The sequence below is a fragment of the Myotis nattereri genome, assembly GCF_964212035.1.
Source record: "Myotis nattereri genome assembly, chromosome: 10".
NCBI classification, from domain to species: Eukaryota; Metazoa; Chordata; class Mammalia; order Chiroptera; family Vespertilionidae; genus Myotis; species Myotis nattereri.
Genome location: NC_138085.1, coordinates 29,777,291 through 29,794,396, shown reverse-complemented (window position 1 = coordinate 29,794,396; position 17,106 = coordinate 29,777,291). Strand labels below are relative to the sequence as shown.

General features: G+C 58.2%; 1 protein-coding gene across 1 annotated transcript in view; it reads right to left on the bottom strand.

Moving 5' to 3' along the window:
• Positions 1 to 7,791: 7,791 nt before the first annotated feature.
• POLR1A (RNA polymerase I subunit A) overlaps positions 7,792 to 17,106 on the bottom strand; it is a 76,723-nt gene continuing 67,408 nt past the window's right edge. The window contains exons 28-34 of the mRNA XM_081101027.1: positions 15,405 to 15,531; positions 14,046 to 14,156; positions 13,161 to 13,460; positions 12,110 to 12,310; positions 10,355 to 10,472; positions 9,421 to 9,585; positions 7,792 to 9,106 (exon numbers count right to left, since the gene is read on the bottom strand). Of these exons, the coding sequence (XP_080957153.1) occupies positions 9,006 to 9,106; positions 9,421 to 9,585; positions 10,355 to 10,472; positions 12,110 to 12,310; positions 13,161 to 13,460; positions 14,046 to 14,156; positions 15,405 to 15,531 (1,123 nt within the window). The 3' untranslated portion in view covers positions 7,792 to 9,005. The remainder of the gene's footprint in view (positions 9,107 to 9,420; positions 9,586 to 10,354; positions 10,473 to 12,109; positions 12,311 to 13,160; positions 13,461 to 14,045; positions 14,157 to 15,404; positions 15,532 to 17,106) is intronic.

Below are 17,106 nucleotides of genomic sequence, written 5' to 3'. Positions count from 1 at the left end.
GCCCAGAAAGGCTCTCTGCCGTGTTTAGCTATTTCACAGGCACAGATCTTGCCTCCCAAGAAGTTAGGACATCCTTGAGGGAGCATATTGCTAACCCTTCTGAGTCGTCCTTTTCTTCATCGATAAAACTGATAAACTGCAGCACTGGGATCCGCCCACCTACCTCACACATTGTCAGAGGCTCAAATGAAGGATGAACGTTAGGGACACCGAGATGCTGGTGACACTCCTGCAGCCCCCTCTGCAGACCCACCACCCCCTCCCCCCAGGCCACCCTCAGGGCGCCGCCGGCCTGGCTGGGAAGGCTGAGGGGCCTCTGGGGCTGTTTCCACAAGGTCAGAGTAGCAAGGTCGAAGGGCTGAAATAGCTTCTACAAAAGAGGGCAACAGGTAAGCACACTTCCAAGGAAGTCTCTAGGACAGTGGTTCTCAGACTAGATCGGAAGTGAGGCTCCCCCAGAGGGCTTGAGTAAGACACAGAGCACGGGCCACCCAGAGTTTCATTTTTTATTATTTTAATTTTTTTATTGATTGATTTTAGAGAGAAAGGGGAAGAGAAGGAGGGAGGGAGGGAGGGAGAGATGTGCTGTTCCACTTATTTATGTATTTATTGGTTGATTCTTGTATGTGCCCTGACCAAGGGTTGACCCGAAACCTTGGTGTATCAGGACAATGTTCTAACCAAGTAAACTGCCTGGCCAGGGCCCACCACAGAGTTTCTGATTCAGAAAGTCTGGGGTGGGGACTGAGAATTCATGTTTCTACAAGTCCCTGGGTGCTGCGGGTGCTGCTGGTCTGGGGGACCCCACTTTGAGAAACTCTGCTCTAGAAAATGGAGGAGAAAAAGATGCTCATTTTGAAGACCACAGACAGGCGTTCCCTCCATCCTTCCTTTCCACTTCCCTTCTTTCTTCTTTCTTTCTTGCTTCTTTGTCCCACGTTTATTATTAGAGCACAAGTCCAGGCTGGGCTGACCGGAGAGCCATTGGCTGCCAGGGGCCAGGCCTGTGGTGTGACTAGGTGCGGAGGAGTCGAGTGAGTCAGCCACCCGTGGAGGGGAAATACCATGTTGCCGGCAAGGCGCCAGGGAAGCCTGCCAGGCCCTGGGAGAGGCAGGACACAAAGCCCTCCCACCAACCCCTCATCCCCCACTTCTGGTCTGGTGGTCCCCAGGCAGCAGGACGCTGGGTGAACAGTTGGTCTGTGGGGGAGGCACCGGACCCAGTGGGAAGCCTGGCCCCAGGCCCTCGCCCAGCCAGGCCTTCAAAGGCACCGGGAGCAGCCACCTCTGGCCCCTAGATGCCACGTTGTTGAATTTCCCCTTTGCTCCAGCGTCTTCGTGCCCCCTCCCGCCCTGGGACTGTGCCCCCTCCCGCCCTGGGACTGTGCCCCCTCCCGCCCTGGGACTGTGCCCCCTCCCGCCCTGGGACTGTGCCCCCTCCCGACCTGGGACCAATGTTGAAGCCTGGAATTCACCTTCCCTTCCAGTGGTTCTCAACCTTCTGGCCCTTTAAATACAGTTCCTCATGTTGTGACCCAACCATAAAATTATTTTCGTTGCTACTTCATAACTGTAATGTTGCTACTGTTATGAATCGTCATGTAAATATCTGATATGCAGGATGGTCTTAGGCGACCCCTGTGAAAGGGTCGTTCGACCGCCAAAGGGGTCTCGACCCACAGGTTGAGAACCACTGCCATAGACTCAGCCACTAGACTCCGTGGGCCTCCCCTGCCCTCCCTAACTGACCTGGGTCTCTTTCCTCAGGGCTCCCCTTCCTTTTTTCAAAGATCGCTAACCAATCTGACCAATGGAAACTAGGACTTGTCACCCGTGGCCCAGCCGGCATGGCTCAGTGGTTGAACATCGACCTGTGAACCACGTCACGGTTTGATCCCCGGTCAGGGCAAATGCCCGGGTTGCAGGCTCGATCCCCAGTAGGGTGTGTGCAGGAGGCAGCCGATTGATGATTCTCTCTCATCATTGATGTTTCTCTCTCTCTTTCCCTCTCCCTTCTTCTCTGAAATCAATACAAATATATTTTTTAAAAAGACTTGTGTCATGAGAACCCGATGAAAATGCCAGGAGCCCGTCATGCAGAGGCGCGGCTCCACGAGGGACGCGGGCCCGGGCGTCTTCATGGGGTTTGATTTAACCCCAGGGCATTGCTTCCTCCGCCTCTAGATCCATTTCTTCAGCCAAGAGGATGCACACAGTAGGGCTGTGGGCTACATGAGACACTAGCACAGAAGCCCTTGGCAACGTTACCAGTCGCCTCCACAGCCACGGCTGGCCCCAGCTCCTGAGATTCCTCTGGTCACGCAGCCCGTCAGGCCCCACTCCCTGTGCTGCTCAGCCTGTGTCAGGCCCTGCCTCCGACGGCCTGGCCTGGGGAGGATTTGGCGCCCTCGTATCTACCTGCCAGACTCCATGCAGGCAGCCTCTGATATGGACCCCTGCCTTGGGGTCTGGCTGGGCGGAGAGGTGGCTCAGTGCGGAGACTGGGAGCCAGACTCCGGAACCAGCAGCCTTGGCCTCAGGTCCTCGAGCCTCCACTGCTGATTGTGTCTGTGGGCAAGGTACTGTGAAGGGAGGGGCGCCACTGCAGCCTGCCCTGCTGTGAGGGGATCTGGATTCACGTGCTAAGGGACTTGACCTTGGTGAGCTCCAGGCGAGCCTGGGCATCAGCACTTGTCACCGATGAGCGGAGGCCACGCAGGAGCCCAGGGCTCTGTGTTTCGCTCCCGACTCCCGGTAGCTGCCGGCTCCTACGGTGCTCCCTTCGGCCCCGTGGGTTAGTCCCGCTCAACGGGGAGTCTGCTTTTCCAATCAATCTGTGTACCCTAGAGGTGCTTCTGCAGCCCTAACTGGAGTCCAGGGGTGAGCACAGCCCTGCATGGCCCACAGCTAAGTTACTGGTCCGTAAATAAGAGTTATTTAAACTTGACGGCCAAGGTCAATAGAAACAAACCAATAGAAAAATGGGCAAAGGATACAGAGACACTTCTCCGAAGTGCACATCAGAATGACCAATAAGCTCGAGAAAAGAGGCTCAGGTTAACTGATAGGAAATTGCAAATGAAAGTGACAGTGAGATGCCATTGTTTAGCGATCAGCGTGGCCAAAGTTTAAGCGACTCCATTTGTAAGGAAACTGTGTTAGCCCCCACGCAGGTGCCTGTGGGGGGCCTCTCAGCTTCTGCACCGACACTTCCTCACCGCAGGGCTGTCCTGTGCGCTGCAGGCTGTGCAGCAGGAACCTGGCCTCCACCCACTAGATGACAGGAGTACCCCTCCCCCCTCCAGCTGGGACAACCAAAGGTGTCTCCAGACACTGTCATATGCTCCCAGTGTAGATACAGAACCACTTTGTACATAAACACTTGCAACCACATATCATTTTCTGAACACATTTTTCTTTTTTAAGAAAATGTTTTAATCGATTTTTTTAGAGAGAAAGGGGGAGGGAGAAACATGGACGGGCTGCCTCCTGCACACCCCCTACTGGGGCTCGAGCCACAACCCGGGCATGTGCCCTGACCAGGAATGAAACTGGCGACCTCTCGGTGCATGAGATGATGCTCAACTGTTGAGCCACACCAGCCAGGGCGGAACACATTTAATTTTAATTACCATTTTACAGACAAGGAGACAGGCAGAGAGGCCCAGTGACTTTCTCGGGGTCACGGTGTCAGTTGGGTGCCTGATTTCAGAGCTGTTTCTTGCCTGAAACACATGCAGCTGCTCCACCACAGTCTGACTTATTGAAGGTGGGGGAACTTCAGGTCCATGTGTCCAGGCGAGAATCACGGTCGGGGAAGGCGTGTTTGCTGTGGTCCAGCTGAGCTCCGTGGTGTCTGGAACCATCACAGTGAGCCCCAGCTGCAGGGCTGGCTTGGCCCGAGATGACAGCACCAGGCAGCCGGCCCAGGAGGCAGCATCCTGCAGGGCCACCAACCTCCTGAGCAAGGCTGACCGCCACTTGCAAAGACCTAGAGCCAGCAGCGTGTTGGGTGAACCAGAGCGGCCTCTCTGTTCAGGGGGAAGGTGGAGCAGTGGGGCGAGTGTGCGCACGAGGAGAGTAGTGATGCCAGACTGGGCCTGATTCTTTCTCGATTTCCGTCCCTCTGGCCCTGTCCCAAAGCCCTGCTGCTGCCAGCTGAGTGAGCCGTGGTCCTACCCAAGTGGTGGGCTGCAGCAGGGTGTGCCAGCTATGTGAAGCCTGGCAGTTCAGCCTTGGGCCTGGCCAATGTGAGGCTGATTTCCTGTGGGCTTGTCTGTTTGGGGCACTGGATTCCGAGCTCCGAGGGCAGACCCTATGCAGTAGCTCCTGCACCCCTGGGTGCCTGTCAGTGGGCATCCAGGCTGGGTGGGTGCAGGATGGGGGAGGGAAGGGTAGCAGGAGAACGGTCAGAGTATTTGGGTTGGAACACGCCTTCCAGACCTCTGAGCCCAAATCCGTCTTCTAGACTTGCTCACGGGCAGTCACCTGAGCAGCCAAGATGTGCAGAGGCGCTCAGCCCTGTTCCCTGTGCCGTCCGGCTGCTCCCTGGGCCTGTGACTGACCAGAGTGGGAGGGAATTCGGGGCTGAACTGAGCGCCCTGATCCCACTCCTGAAAGGACAGGTGCTGCTCAGGGAACGTGAGGTGTAATCTTCATTAAATAATCAAGGCTTCTAAGAAGCACTCTGGTCACATGGCCCCCTCCTGCCCGGCAGGGGCCCAGCTGGCAGGAGCTCAGGTTGAGCAAGCAGCCCCCTGCCTGGCAGGGAGCAGCTGCGCCTCCTCCTCCAGCCTGAAGCAGCTCACCCCTCTCTGCAGAGCCCACAGGAGAGTCTCCTGGCACGTGTGCACCATGCGCCCTGAGAGCTCTAACTCGCGCACACTCCTTATGGAGGGCGGGTCAGAGCCTAAGGTCTTAATGGGGAAACCAGGTGCCAATGACTCACTCCTCAGCTCATCACACCTCAGGGAGGCGATGGCGGGTGACAGGCACCAGGTAGGGCTCCCTCCAAGCCGTGGGCCCTCCACCTGCTGCACACAAGGTTCCTGGGCTCCCCTGGTGCAGGCCACACCGGACCTTTATGTCAGATTCCCTGGGAGAGGAGCCCGGGAATCAGTTTGTTGTTTTTTTAAATATAAGCTCCCAAGGTGGCTCCAGTGCTGAGTTAAGAACCTCTGTTCTCAGTGGACTTGGGTACAAAGGGGGACTGGAGGAATTTTGAAATTTCCAACAGTTACCTGTTTTGGTGGCTGGGCCTGAAGGAAGGGCCCCATGTAAACGAGGCAGGAGATAAAGGTCCCCCAGGGCTGGGAGAGCTGCCGGACCAAGCTCAGGTGCGGTGCCTCCCACCCTGCAGCCCGGGCCCCCATCCAGCAGTCTGAACAGAGGCCACTGATGGACAGCATGTCACCTAACCAGCCTTTCCTAATCCAAGAGCACTTTCTAGGCCCTCACAGCCCAATCCAATTGTAGACTCCAAATTTAAGATGGGCGAACAGCAGAGGCAATTCCTGAGTCGTTCCTCACTCTGTGGAGGTGCAGACCACTAAGGGCCCCAACATCTGCTGAAAACCACCCAACTCTAGACCCTATTAGCTCACAGCTACTAGAACGGCCACTAGCTATAATCTACACATATATTTATTTATAGAAGCAGGAAACAGGTACTGGCGAGGGGGTGAAGAAATCAGAAACGCTGTGCTTGTGTGCTGTTGGGGGGATGTAGCGTGGTACAGCGGCTGCGGAAAATAACACGGCAGCTCCTCAAAACATTAGAAACAGAACCGCCGTGTGCCCCAGCAACTCCACTCTGGGTTGAAACTCCAAGGAATCGGAAGCAGGGACTTAAGAGATATTTGTGCACCATGTTCCTAGCAGCAGCAGCATTCAAAACAGCTAAAAGGTGGAAGCAAACGGTTAAATAAAAAATGATCTATACACACAATGGGACATTATTCAGCCTTCAAAAGAAAAATTCTGACACATGGGACATGGATGAAGTGTCACCTTAAGCAAAATAAGCCAATCGCAAAAGGAGAAATGCAATATGATTCCATTGATGAGTAATAGTCAAATTCACAAACAAGTAGAATGGCGGCTGCCAGGGGCCGGAGGGAGAGGGGAATGGCGAGTACTGTGGAATGGGCAGTTTCAGTTTTGCAAGATGAGTTCTGTGGTGGTGGTGGGTACAAAACAATGTAACTACCTAATGCCACTGAACTGCACACTTAAAAATGGTTAAGATGGTAAATTTTGTTATTTAACGAAAGTTAAAAAAAAAAAACCCTCCCTCTTCCCCCCCAAAACACACACACCCACACAGCCAGCGATGGGCACACACACAGGAGCCGGCACTTTCACCGAAAGTGGTTCATCTGAGGAATGGCTGGAAGGAGCAGGGAGGCCGGGAGGAGCCTACACATACAGGCGGGCAAAGCAGGCCCACAATGGTTTGTATGGAAAATACCGTAATTAATAAATAGTACAAGAGTAAACTGTGTTTGGTGCACTGACAACTGTAAACCAGTTTGCCCGCCCTGTATTCATTCGGCTTCCACCTGGGGGCAGGGGACAGGAGAGAGGAGAGCTCCAGCTCCAGCTCCAGATGGGGCAGGGACAGGTACTCCCAATGTGCCTGGTTTCCTTCCGATTCGGACAGGAAATGTCTCAGACTCACAGGGGACGTGTAAAAAAGCCGGTAGTGCTTGATGAGAACCCAGAACGTCAGCCTGAACACACACACACACACACACACACACACACACACACACACACATTACAAGCAAGCAAGTAGGGAGGGCGCTGCCACCTGGAGCTTGAGAGGAGGACCTCTGACAGCGCTGGCTGCGGCCCACCTCAGGGTCCCGGGAGCTCACAGCTGTGGCGAGGCCTGTGAGCCCCCCCAATCACTCTCCAGGCCGCTGGGATTAGAGAACAGTTATGGACCCATCCCCTTCATCCGTTCTGGCTTGGGCCTATGTATCTGTTTCAAAAAAATCCAATGTGCCCTCAGAGAAGAGCATTTCCAGGGAGCATGCTGACTTAAACAGGAGGGAGGCGCCCACGAGGCTGCTCAACTGAGGGGGCAAGGCCACCACGGGAAGGCTCTGGGTGTCTGCTCCCGGACCAGGAGTAAGGATATTCTAGGAGAGAGACTCAGATGCACAGGAAACACCTGGAAGGAGTGGGCAGGAAGGACAGGGGCCACGGCCTGGCTGTGTTCTGGGCTTGCTCCCTCACCTCTGCATCCTCAGGGCCCCTGGCGCTGAGCTTTCTTCTGTGCTCATGCCGGCCCTGGGGCCATGCAGCATGTGCCTCAGACCATAGAGGACTGGCTCCCACAATCTGGGATGAGGGGAAGTAAGTAGGCGTGGCTCCTTCTTCCGAGACGCACAGCTTCGCCTGTGGTGCAGGGCTCACGGGACCCTTCTTCCTGTGCCCCAGCTGGCAAGCCCTGCTCCAGGGGGGGTTCCCCCAGTGCGGCAGAGGCGGCCAGCTGTGACCGTCACATGTCTAGAGGAAGCAGTGTGGTCACTCTCCCCACCCGGACGCACAGCTCCTCCCCCCTGGCTTCCGCTCTCCTGGCCTTGGGGCCAGAAGCTGGCTTCAGAAGGGACAGGCTGCAGCGGAAGGGGCAGGCTGGGGTCACAGGGCTGGCTGTGGGGGCTGAGCTCTCCCCCAGGTCCTCTGCCAAGAACAGGAAGAGGAGCCGAGAAGCGACTGTGCTAAGAAAGCCCAGTCCTGAGCTCTCACATCACAAATGCAGAAACCACAAACCAAGGAAAGAATAAGAAAAACCCAAGCTTTAAATTTTCTCTCTCCTAATAGCTAGTTCCAGTGATGTTTATTACTCAGCCTGAGCTGGAATAACCTTAGACAGAAATAGAAACAGCCCCTGGTTTCACTGAGCCTTCGCACAGTCCTCTGACTTTTTGGTTCATGTCAGGGCCCCTGGCTGTGGTGCCAGAGACCACGGGAGGCCAGACGGAGCAGGGTCTGCACAGAGGGGCGTGGCCTCAGAGCAGAGCCAGAGAAAGACAGCCAAGCAGCTGGTTCCAACAGTGCAGCCTGGCTGGCGACTGGGTTTTGTGTAGGGTGAGCTGCTGGGGCCCTGGAGAGACCAGCCCAGACTCAGAGCTAATCTGGCCTAGAAGGACATGTGGCCACAGGCCAGCAGGGCCCAGGCCCAGAAGTCGGGTGGGTGGAGGTCTGTGCCACCCTGTGCTTGGCCCAGGGAAAGAGCCTGGGTGGAGTCTGGGGAACTCTGTCCGCAGGGACGGTGCAGCAGGGGTGGGCGTGGGCGGCGGGCTCTGTCCGAAGGGGTGAGTGTGGGCGGCAGGCTCTGTCCGAAGGGGTGAGTGTGGGCGGCGGGCTCTGTCCACAAGGTGGTGCAGCAGGGCGGGTGTGGGCGGCGGGCTCTGTCCGAAGGGGTGGACGTGGGCGGCGGGCTCTGTCCACAAGCTGATGCAGCAGGGCGGGCGTGGGCGGCGGGCTCTGTCCACAAGCTGGTGCAGCAGGGGCGGGCGTGGGTGGCGGGCTCTGTCCGAAGGGATAAGTGTGGGCAGCGGGCTCTGTCCGAAGGGGTGAGTGTGGGCGGCGGGCTCTGTCCACAAGCCGGTGCAGCAGGGCGGGCGTGGGCAGGGGGCTCTGTCCTTGCTCTGGAGCCCAGGATCCCGCCTGCAGTCACTGGCTGCTCAGGGCAACGGTCCTCACCTTTCTACCTGGAGGGGCCAGGGCTCGCACCTCTACGTCTCCTGTGGCACAGGGGGCCATCCCCGAGGCCCTGCTGAACCTTGTGTATGTCCTGAGATGGAGAGGGGCAAGGATGATCAACGTTGCCACTTTCCTGGGGAAGCTGCTCTTCGGAACCCAGCGTCACTGCTGTGCTCTGCACTGTCACTGGACCGCCGGGTTCTGGTCTCCTGGTTCTCACCGAAGGGCAGGCCAGGCCGGCCCTCCTGGGTCCTCAGGGCCACTCCAGGCCAGGCAGCCGGCTGTGGCGGCTATCGCAGGGGCTGCTTGAGCTCAAACAGGCCAGTCCCGCCCTTGACGACTTTCCCAACCACGAGGCAGGCGGAAGGAGACCTCAGCTCGTCGTGGGATCCTGGGAGACAGAGCACGTGTTAGGTGGCTGAGGGAGAAGCTGGGGGTGGTGTGAGGGGGTGGATGGGGCACCTTGGAGCAGCCCAGGGTCCCAGAGGCTCACTGCCCTGCACTTGAGAGAAGGCCCTTTTCCCTTCAAAACACAGAGGCGCTTCCCTGCCTGCTGCCCACCCCTCCCAACCACTTCCTCCATGAGATCTTGCTTGCGTGCAAGGGGAAGGGGAAGGGGAAGGGGAAGGCGTGGGGAAAGATGCCCAAGGAACAGCCCATTTGCCCGAAGCAGATTCAGGAGGGCCGGGTCCTGCCCACACTGACCCAGCATGGTGGCCTGCTTCAGGAACTGGAAGCTGGTTTCAAACGTCATCTGCTGCAGAGGGGACGAGTTTGACTGGATCCCAAAGCGGTTCAGCGGCTTGTAAACACCCTCGAAGCACATGTAGTCGGCGACCAGGGAGAGATGGCGGGGATCGACCGCAATGCCTGTCAACGGGCAGCAACATCAGGAAGGCAGCCGCACTGGGGCAGTGGCTCCCGACAGGTGTCCCTCCCTTCTCCCTCGCTACACCGCCTCCCTGCTCCGCCGCCGCCAGCCACACAGGAAACAGGCTCCAGACGGGGCGTGAGAACTGACAGCACTGCTTTCACTCGAGAACTGAAACCCTGACGGCTGGACAGGCCAAGTTATTGTTCGGATGTGCTGCCCCTGGTTTGCTTTCTGAAATAAACTGTTATAAGGTTTTCCCCCATAGCTTAAAGCAAACGGCCTGCACCTGCAGAAGACGAGATTCCCTCCGCAGCCGGCTCGCGCTCGCCTCTGCCTGACCGAGTTGTGCCCACCAGACATCCTGCTATCTTCCAAGGTGCCCCGTTGTTCAGGCAGCTCCCCCAGCTGCTGGTGCGACCCCGACCCAGCCCCTCTCGAGGAGAACAAACACTCCCTTGGTGCTGACGCCGACACCGGGTCTCAGCCGCGATCAGAGGATGTAATACAGTTTCTTAAACGTCTCCTGGCCTGGCTCCTGCTGTGCGGACCTAACAGTTACCAGGCAGGAGCTTTCAGAGGCCGGTGGGCAAGACACAGTGGTGGCCCTCGATGGTGGGACTCGCCACACGAGACTGAAACACACGTCGCCCCTTCCCTTGGTCACTCTCAGGGCCTCCGACAGCTACACGCTCACTGTACCTCACGTCAGTTCCCCGGCGCTGCTGGACGACACCCCGATCTCCCCATGGCTGTCCAGTCTCTTACCGTACACAGCAAACACGTCCTTGATCTCCTTCTCGATCACGCGCAGGGCGGCCTCGATGCCGTACGTGTTGGCCATTGCGTGGATGTCGTTGGAATAGAGGCGGCGCAAGTCCAGGACCTGGGGAGGGAGGAGGGACTGACTGGGAGGGCCCGGCCGCTGCTCCCTCCACAGGCGACACCCAGGCTGCTCTCTCCTTGTGTGGCAGTCGAGCACAACTGATGACAAAGTGGCCGCCAGGGTCATGGAGAGGAAACAGTGTGGGCAGAGCTGCCGACAGGACGCTGGCTGGGCCCAGGCCTGCTCCTCGCTGCCAGAGCAAGGGACTGGGCGCCCGCTTTAGAGTCAAGGTATTTTTTTGTTTTGCTTTTGTTTATTTAACAGAAAGACCTGTCTCCTAGGATCGAGACACCCCTCAATGGGTGAGGAAAGTTCCCTAGCAGAAGTACAGACACCTGTCCAGGCACCTGGGCAGGGAGAGTCAGCTGCAGGGTGTAACCTGGGCCTCGTCAGGGTCCAGTTCGGCCGCCCTGGGGCCTGATGGGGTTCCATGAGATGGCAGTCACCCCCACAGAAGACCTCGGAAGACCTGGGGGCTCGTCTGGCCTTGTTTAAACAAACTCGCGAGGATGACACGGAGCTCGCCCTGGCTGCCTCTCAGCAGGCGCGAACCCTCCTGCTCTGTCTCCCGGAGGAGGACATGGTGAGAGGGTCCGGGGCAGAAGGGGCCTCTATGGGCAGCTGCTGTGGGGGAAGTCTGCGAGGCGGGAGAGCTCTGCAGCTTGCTGGGGACCAGAGGACCCGGGTGAGAGGGGTCCCAGCTCCCAGTACTCTGTGCACAGGGGCTGAGAGAATCTCAGGGGCCGTGGGGGACTCCAGGAGGTGGGAGGGGCCAGGAGAGCTCAGACGAAAGGATAGACCTGCTGGCAGAGCAGGTGGGACAGGTACATGGGCCTCTGCTGGCCGGGCCTGGGGGCTGGCCCTGGACCACCTCTATGCCCAGGGCCTGCTTCACCAGATAAAGTGAGCAGCTCCCAGGCCAGCAACTCAGCAAACTCTTTCTTACAACTGTACTCTGGAAAGGTTTTAATATCAAGGAAAAGCATTTATACTCAAACTAGAGGCCCAGTGCACAAAATTCATGCATGGATAGGGTCCCTAGTGGCTGCCAGCTGCCGCCCCCTGGTGGTCAGCACACATCCAACTCCTGGTCGGTTGAACTCCCACCCCTGAGGACAATTTGCATGTTACCCTTTTATTAAATAGGAAGGACTAGTCTGAGAAACTCGGGGTTACAGTTAAGCAGGTTCTGTATTGTGAGCAGTAACTGGGCTCATGCGCATGGTAGATCACACACAGGGGGCCAGGCCATGCCAACTTGGTTTGGGGACCCTGGGCTAGAAGCACCAGCGGCTCAGCAAGCACCAGAGCAGAGTGGCTGGACCTAGCCCCGAGTGCCTGAGGCAAAGGCAACGCTGGCCGTGCACCAGCAGAGGGCCTGGGCCGTACCTTGGCGGCCAGCAGAGGGCCTGGGCCGTACCTCGACGCCCAGCAGAGGGCCTGGGCCGTACCTCGGCGGCCAGCAGAGGGCCTGGGCCGTACCTCGGCGGCCAGCAGAGAGCCTGGGCCGTACCTCGGCGGCCAGCAGAGGGCCTGGGCCGTACCTCGGCGGCCAGCAGAGGGCCTGGGCCGTACCTCGGCGGCCAGCAGAGGGCCTGGGCCGTACCTCGGCGGCCAGCAGAGGGCCTGGGCCGTACCTCGGCGTACTTGAACAGCTCTGGAAGGTTGATTCCTTCTGTGTTTAAGACGAGCTCCTTCTCGTTCTGGCTGTTGGTGGTTTCATTCAGGAGGCACCTCGTGATGCCCTTGGTCGCATAGATGACAGCACTGTGGGCCAAGGACACCACCAGGGAGCTCATGTCAAAGTTAATCTTCATCAGCGGGAGCTTCACCGTCACCTGCCAGAGGAGGAGAGCTCAGCCCAGGGAGATGGCCGCCCGAGCCCCGCACGGGACAGAGGCTGCGACAACCGGGTTCCCCGCGGTACCCCTCCAAAGCCCTCTTAGTAAGCGCCTTGGCCGGGGACAGGTGGCCCTGCTGGGCGAGCTGGGTCAGTGAGTCTGCACCGTGAACCTGTGGCTAAGCCGAGCATACACAGCAGCAGCTCCAGTCCCCTAGGCCACGGTGGAAACAGCGGAGCGATGTGTCACTGGTATCGGTGAGAACGGTGAAACTCATGTCGCCCAACATCGCTCTCGCTACCCTTTCAGTGGCCACAAAGCAACACAGGGATCTGTGTGATCCTGGTCAGTGACTCCTGCCTGCACTGCCACAGGGGAACCACTGGCCGGATCAGGGCACAGGAGAGCTGTGTGTGGACTGTCTGGGCCTCCACACCACCAGCCTGCAAGGGAGCCATGTCCCCACGTCGGAGACCAGGGGCAGCGGGCGGCAGGCGGCAGAAATAAGTGCCCTGCTGCCCCGCCAGCTTCCACGTGTGCTGACGACCTGCCGAACCGAGGGCTGAACGAGGCGACGTGTGAAAGCACCGACAGGGCCTGGCAGGTCAGGCCCACATACACTCCTCCTGAAAGTCAGAGCAGTGGCCCCCTAGGGATTGGAAAGTCACATTTGTGAGGCCGTGATCTGGGGCAGAGGGTCCACAGCTGTCACCACAGGTGAGTTTAAGGGCCCTGGGATTAAAGAGAGACACCAACTCTCACGGCCCCAAACAGCCGCCCGGCCAGTGCAGGAGGGCGCTGAGCAGCAGGCCCCGCCCGCCCCCGCCCCGCGGCACTGACCACTGACCTGGCACCACAGGCTCTCCTCGGCGTCGTACTGGTAGTCCTCTATGAACGGGTGGGACTCCCGGACGGCCTGCACCCGGCGCTCCACGGCCTCCGCTTCCTGGGACTCCTGGCTGCTGCTGGGCTTCCGGGGCTGCCTCGAGGGTGGGGCGGGGGCCAAGTTCTCCTCGGGGCCTGAGCCCCCCTCTTCATCCTGCTCCTGGGCTGTGGGGGCGCCTTCCCCACTGACGTTTCCTTCCTCTGGCACATCCTCGTCGTCACTCTGCTCCCCCTCCTCCTCGTCCTCGCTCTCATAGTCGACCTGGCAGGGAGGGAGCGCAGGCTGTGGCTGGGCCCCCATCGCTCTGGCTGTTCGCAGAGGCTTATCTGACCGGCCCACCCGGGCCCCACCTGCCCTGTGGCCTGGGCCGCCATCCACCTTGCCCCGCTGGCCCGTCCCCTGGGAATGCCAGCCCCCCAGTGCCCATGCCCCTCCTCACCCTCACCTTGTGAATCCCCTCAGCCCCCCAACCCTGCCCTTTGTCCTTAAGCCATCATGACAGCAGAGGACTGGTCTGGGGGAGAGGACGGAGGTATTATATTTTCATTTTAGAAACGGGAGGCAGCCTGACTTCGCCTCCTTGCCAAAGGCCGCTGGGTCCTAGACACTGCTTCAGGTCCAGGACAGCCAGACCCACAGGGCCGCCCTGGGGGGCACCGCCCGGTGCCTGCCCCGAGAACACCGTCTTCTTAGCAGAGGAGTGAGGGCAGGCGGGTCTGGCTCCAAGGTTCCTGACAGGTCCCAGCAGAGACAAAAGAGCAGCCTCATGTGTCAGGAATGACCCCTTGGGTCTGACGGAAGAGGGGGGCGTGACCACAGCCCCTCACCCCAGCCGGAACCCCTCACCTCCTCCTCTTGCTTCTCCCGGCGTTTGACATCAGAAGCATCGGCGTCCCCCTCCTCCGCTTCGGCGTCCACAATGTGCTCCTCCTCTCCCTCCTCGCCTTCCTGCTCTCCCTGCGGTGAGGCCGAGGAGGAACAAGATGCGCTCTAGTACCTACTGCCCGGGGAGTCCACCTGTCCACCCACCGACCGATGCACCTACCTCCCCCCTACCCTCCCACCCAACCCCAGGCGTCCACCCAGCGTCTACGCTGTGTAGCCCTGATTCCACAGCTCCTCTTCGGCCTCCGTTTTTACATGGACCACCTGCAAAATCTTGCATTTAAAACAATTTTTTAAAGGGCCCAGACTCTGTAAGTCACTAAAACAAGATGGTGCAAAATCCTGTTCCAGATATTTTTGTTGCAGGTGGAGATGAAGAGTAAGGGCTGTCAGGTGGGATATTGAGCATTTTAGAAACCAAGTATTTACACCGTTCTCTTTCTGACCTTGGCTCCTAGTTTCTCAGTCTCCTGAGTGATTTAATGATAAGGACTGGGCAGCCTTTCAAAGACAGTCCATGCCCATCTCTGCCAGAGTTAGCCAACTGGTAGCCGTCCATGGCAGGAGACCCAGAATGCTCTCTGGCCGAGGCCAGTCCCTCAGTTTAGGGATGAGGAGACGGGCCCAGAGAGAGGAGGTGGCACAGCGTCCACCAGGTCACCGAGCAGGCAAGGGCAGTGTCGGTGTTTGCTGCACCCCACCTAAGTACAGCGCAACAAACCCCGGCTCAGAGGACACCCAGGGACCTGCCCCCGCACTTCCTCAGGTCCAAAGGCTCTTCCCTGGCTCCTTCCTTTTTGGCCACTGAAGTCCAACTGCCCTGCTTCAAAATGCCTCTGGTCCCTGCCAGTACCCGTTGGCCTCAGTTCACTGGGCCTAGGTAAGTCGAAGGCAGAGAACAATGAAACCCAAAAAGAACTTCCAAAAGCCCAGCAAGTACCATTATTTTGAGTCTATCCTCAGGATAAAAAAATCAATTTGGGGGGAGGGATGGGAGTGGAATCCTTGGGAGCAGACAAATGAATGACCTGGGGCCCTAACCAGGGCCCACCAGACCACGCTGCTCCCCTGCAAGGCCCCCAGACCACGCTGCTCCCCTGTGTGGCCCCCAGACCACGCTGCTCCCCTGCGCGGCCACCAGACCTGAAAAGTCAATGTTGCTTTTCAGCTCTCAGCACAGCAGATAAATGCTAAGGTAAGTGGAGAGATGGGCCAGCAACAGGGAGGGGCTGAGGAGCGCTGAGAACAGTCATGGACCTGTCCCAGGAGAGAAGACCCTCCCTGGGCCAGTCCCCAAGGACCCCTGAGGGACTCACTCACCGGAGGCCTCCCCGACTCCCCCGCGTTGTCCAGATCCCGCTGGGTAGCTCTTCGTGTGTTCACGCTTCTGAAGGCTGACGCTTTGTTGTTCTTCTTTCTGATGGACTCCATCAGGATTTTAAAGAATCTAAAGCGGGAAGAAGGCCATGCAGGCCGTTCAGGAACAGCACCTCCACCCCCCCTGCTGCAGGGGTAGGAAGTTCTGTCCGGGGATCTCCCACCCACATGGGCCGATACTGGCTGGGGCTATTCCGAGACCTGGCCTCCCCCTCAGCTCACTTTTCCCTCCTGCAGTTTCTGAATGGCACACGGCACGCCAGAAAGAACACGGCTGCCCGGCCCGCCAGGCCTGCACTGAACACGTGCTCTGCCCATCCTAGGCAGTGTGGCTTGAGCACGCCAGTCTCTAACTCCCTCGTCTGTGAAAAGTGGCTATCAATATGTTTCATGCAACTTGTTTTAAGGCTTAGCAATCACACTATGTCTGACAACTGCCACAGGGCCTGGCAGCGTGATGCTCAGTAAACGACAGCTGGTGCAGCTGTGGCTGTCATCTAGCAAACGACTGAATCTACGGTAGGAGAGGGGTCCAGCCAGGACTAGGGCCTCCCCCTGCCTGCCCGCCCCTGCATCTCCAGAAAGTGCGACAGCTCAGGCCTGGTAACTCCTGTCTCCTTGGTGTGGAAGCCCAGCAACTTGATGAAAAGAGCTGTGGACAGGCTCAGTGGAATTTCAAAGGCAACGATAACTTACTTTGTGGCAATAAATCCTGTCATCAGGTTAGAACCAAACCAATCTAAAAGAAGCAATTCAAGCACAGCCTAGGAGGCCTTTCCTGCCCCCCTCTCTCCTCCTGAGATATTTTTCGTTCCCTTAGGGACTCATCCCATCCCACCCCGCCCCCTGCTGCTGTGTTTATTACTCTCTACCTGCTTCATCAGGCTGCAACCATACCAAACGGACTGCTCTTTTGTTGGTTTGGTCAACCCTCACCCGAGGATATTTTTCCACTGATTTTTAGAGAGAATGGAAGGGAAGGGGAGAGACAGAGAAAAACAGATGTGAGAGAGATACATCCATCGGTTGCCTCCCACACGCACGCTGGGACCTTCGAGCCTGCAACCAAAGTATGTGCCCTTGACCAGAATCGAACCTGCGACCCTTCAAGTCCGCGGGCCAGTGCTCTATCCACTGAGCCAAACCGGGTAGGGCTGGACTGCTCTTAATTATGTGAAGTATCCGGTGCCTCCGGTGTCCAGGCAGCCAGCCAGTGTTCTGAGCCTTTACTGTGCCCCGGGGCACAGCCAGGATGAAAGCCAGGAGTTTAGAGTCTTAATGTGAGGAGCAGGCGGGTCACGTGCTTACTATTGGGGGATTATAAACAACATCACTGCCGCTCTCCCTCCTCACTTTCTTTAAAACTTAGTTGCATGCGGGTTTACCAAGGGCAGGAAAGGGCTCCCGCCTACGAACCTGGGCAGAGCTGGGTCACTCGGCACTGGGGACCGAGCGGAGGCCCGATGGGGGCGGCCAGGCTTACCTTTAGGAAGAGGCTCCAACTGGGAAGCAAAGTCTCTAAAAGGACAGGCTCTGGTTCCAGATCCTGTTCCCCCTGCGCCTGGAGAGGGCCTGACCTCCCTGGCACAGAGGGACCACTCCCAGCCCCTGCCGCCCGCTGTGCAGATGCAGGGACGGAGAGAGG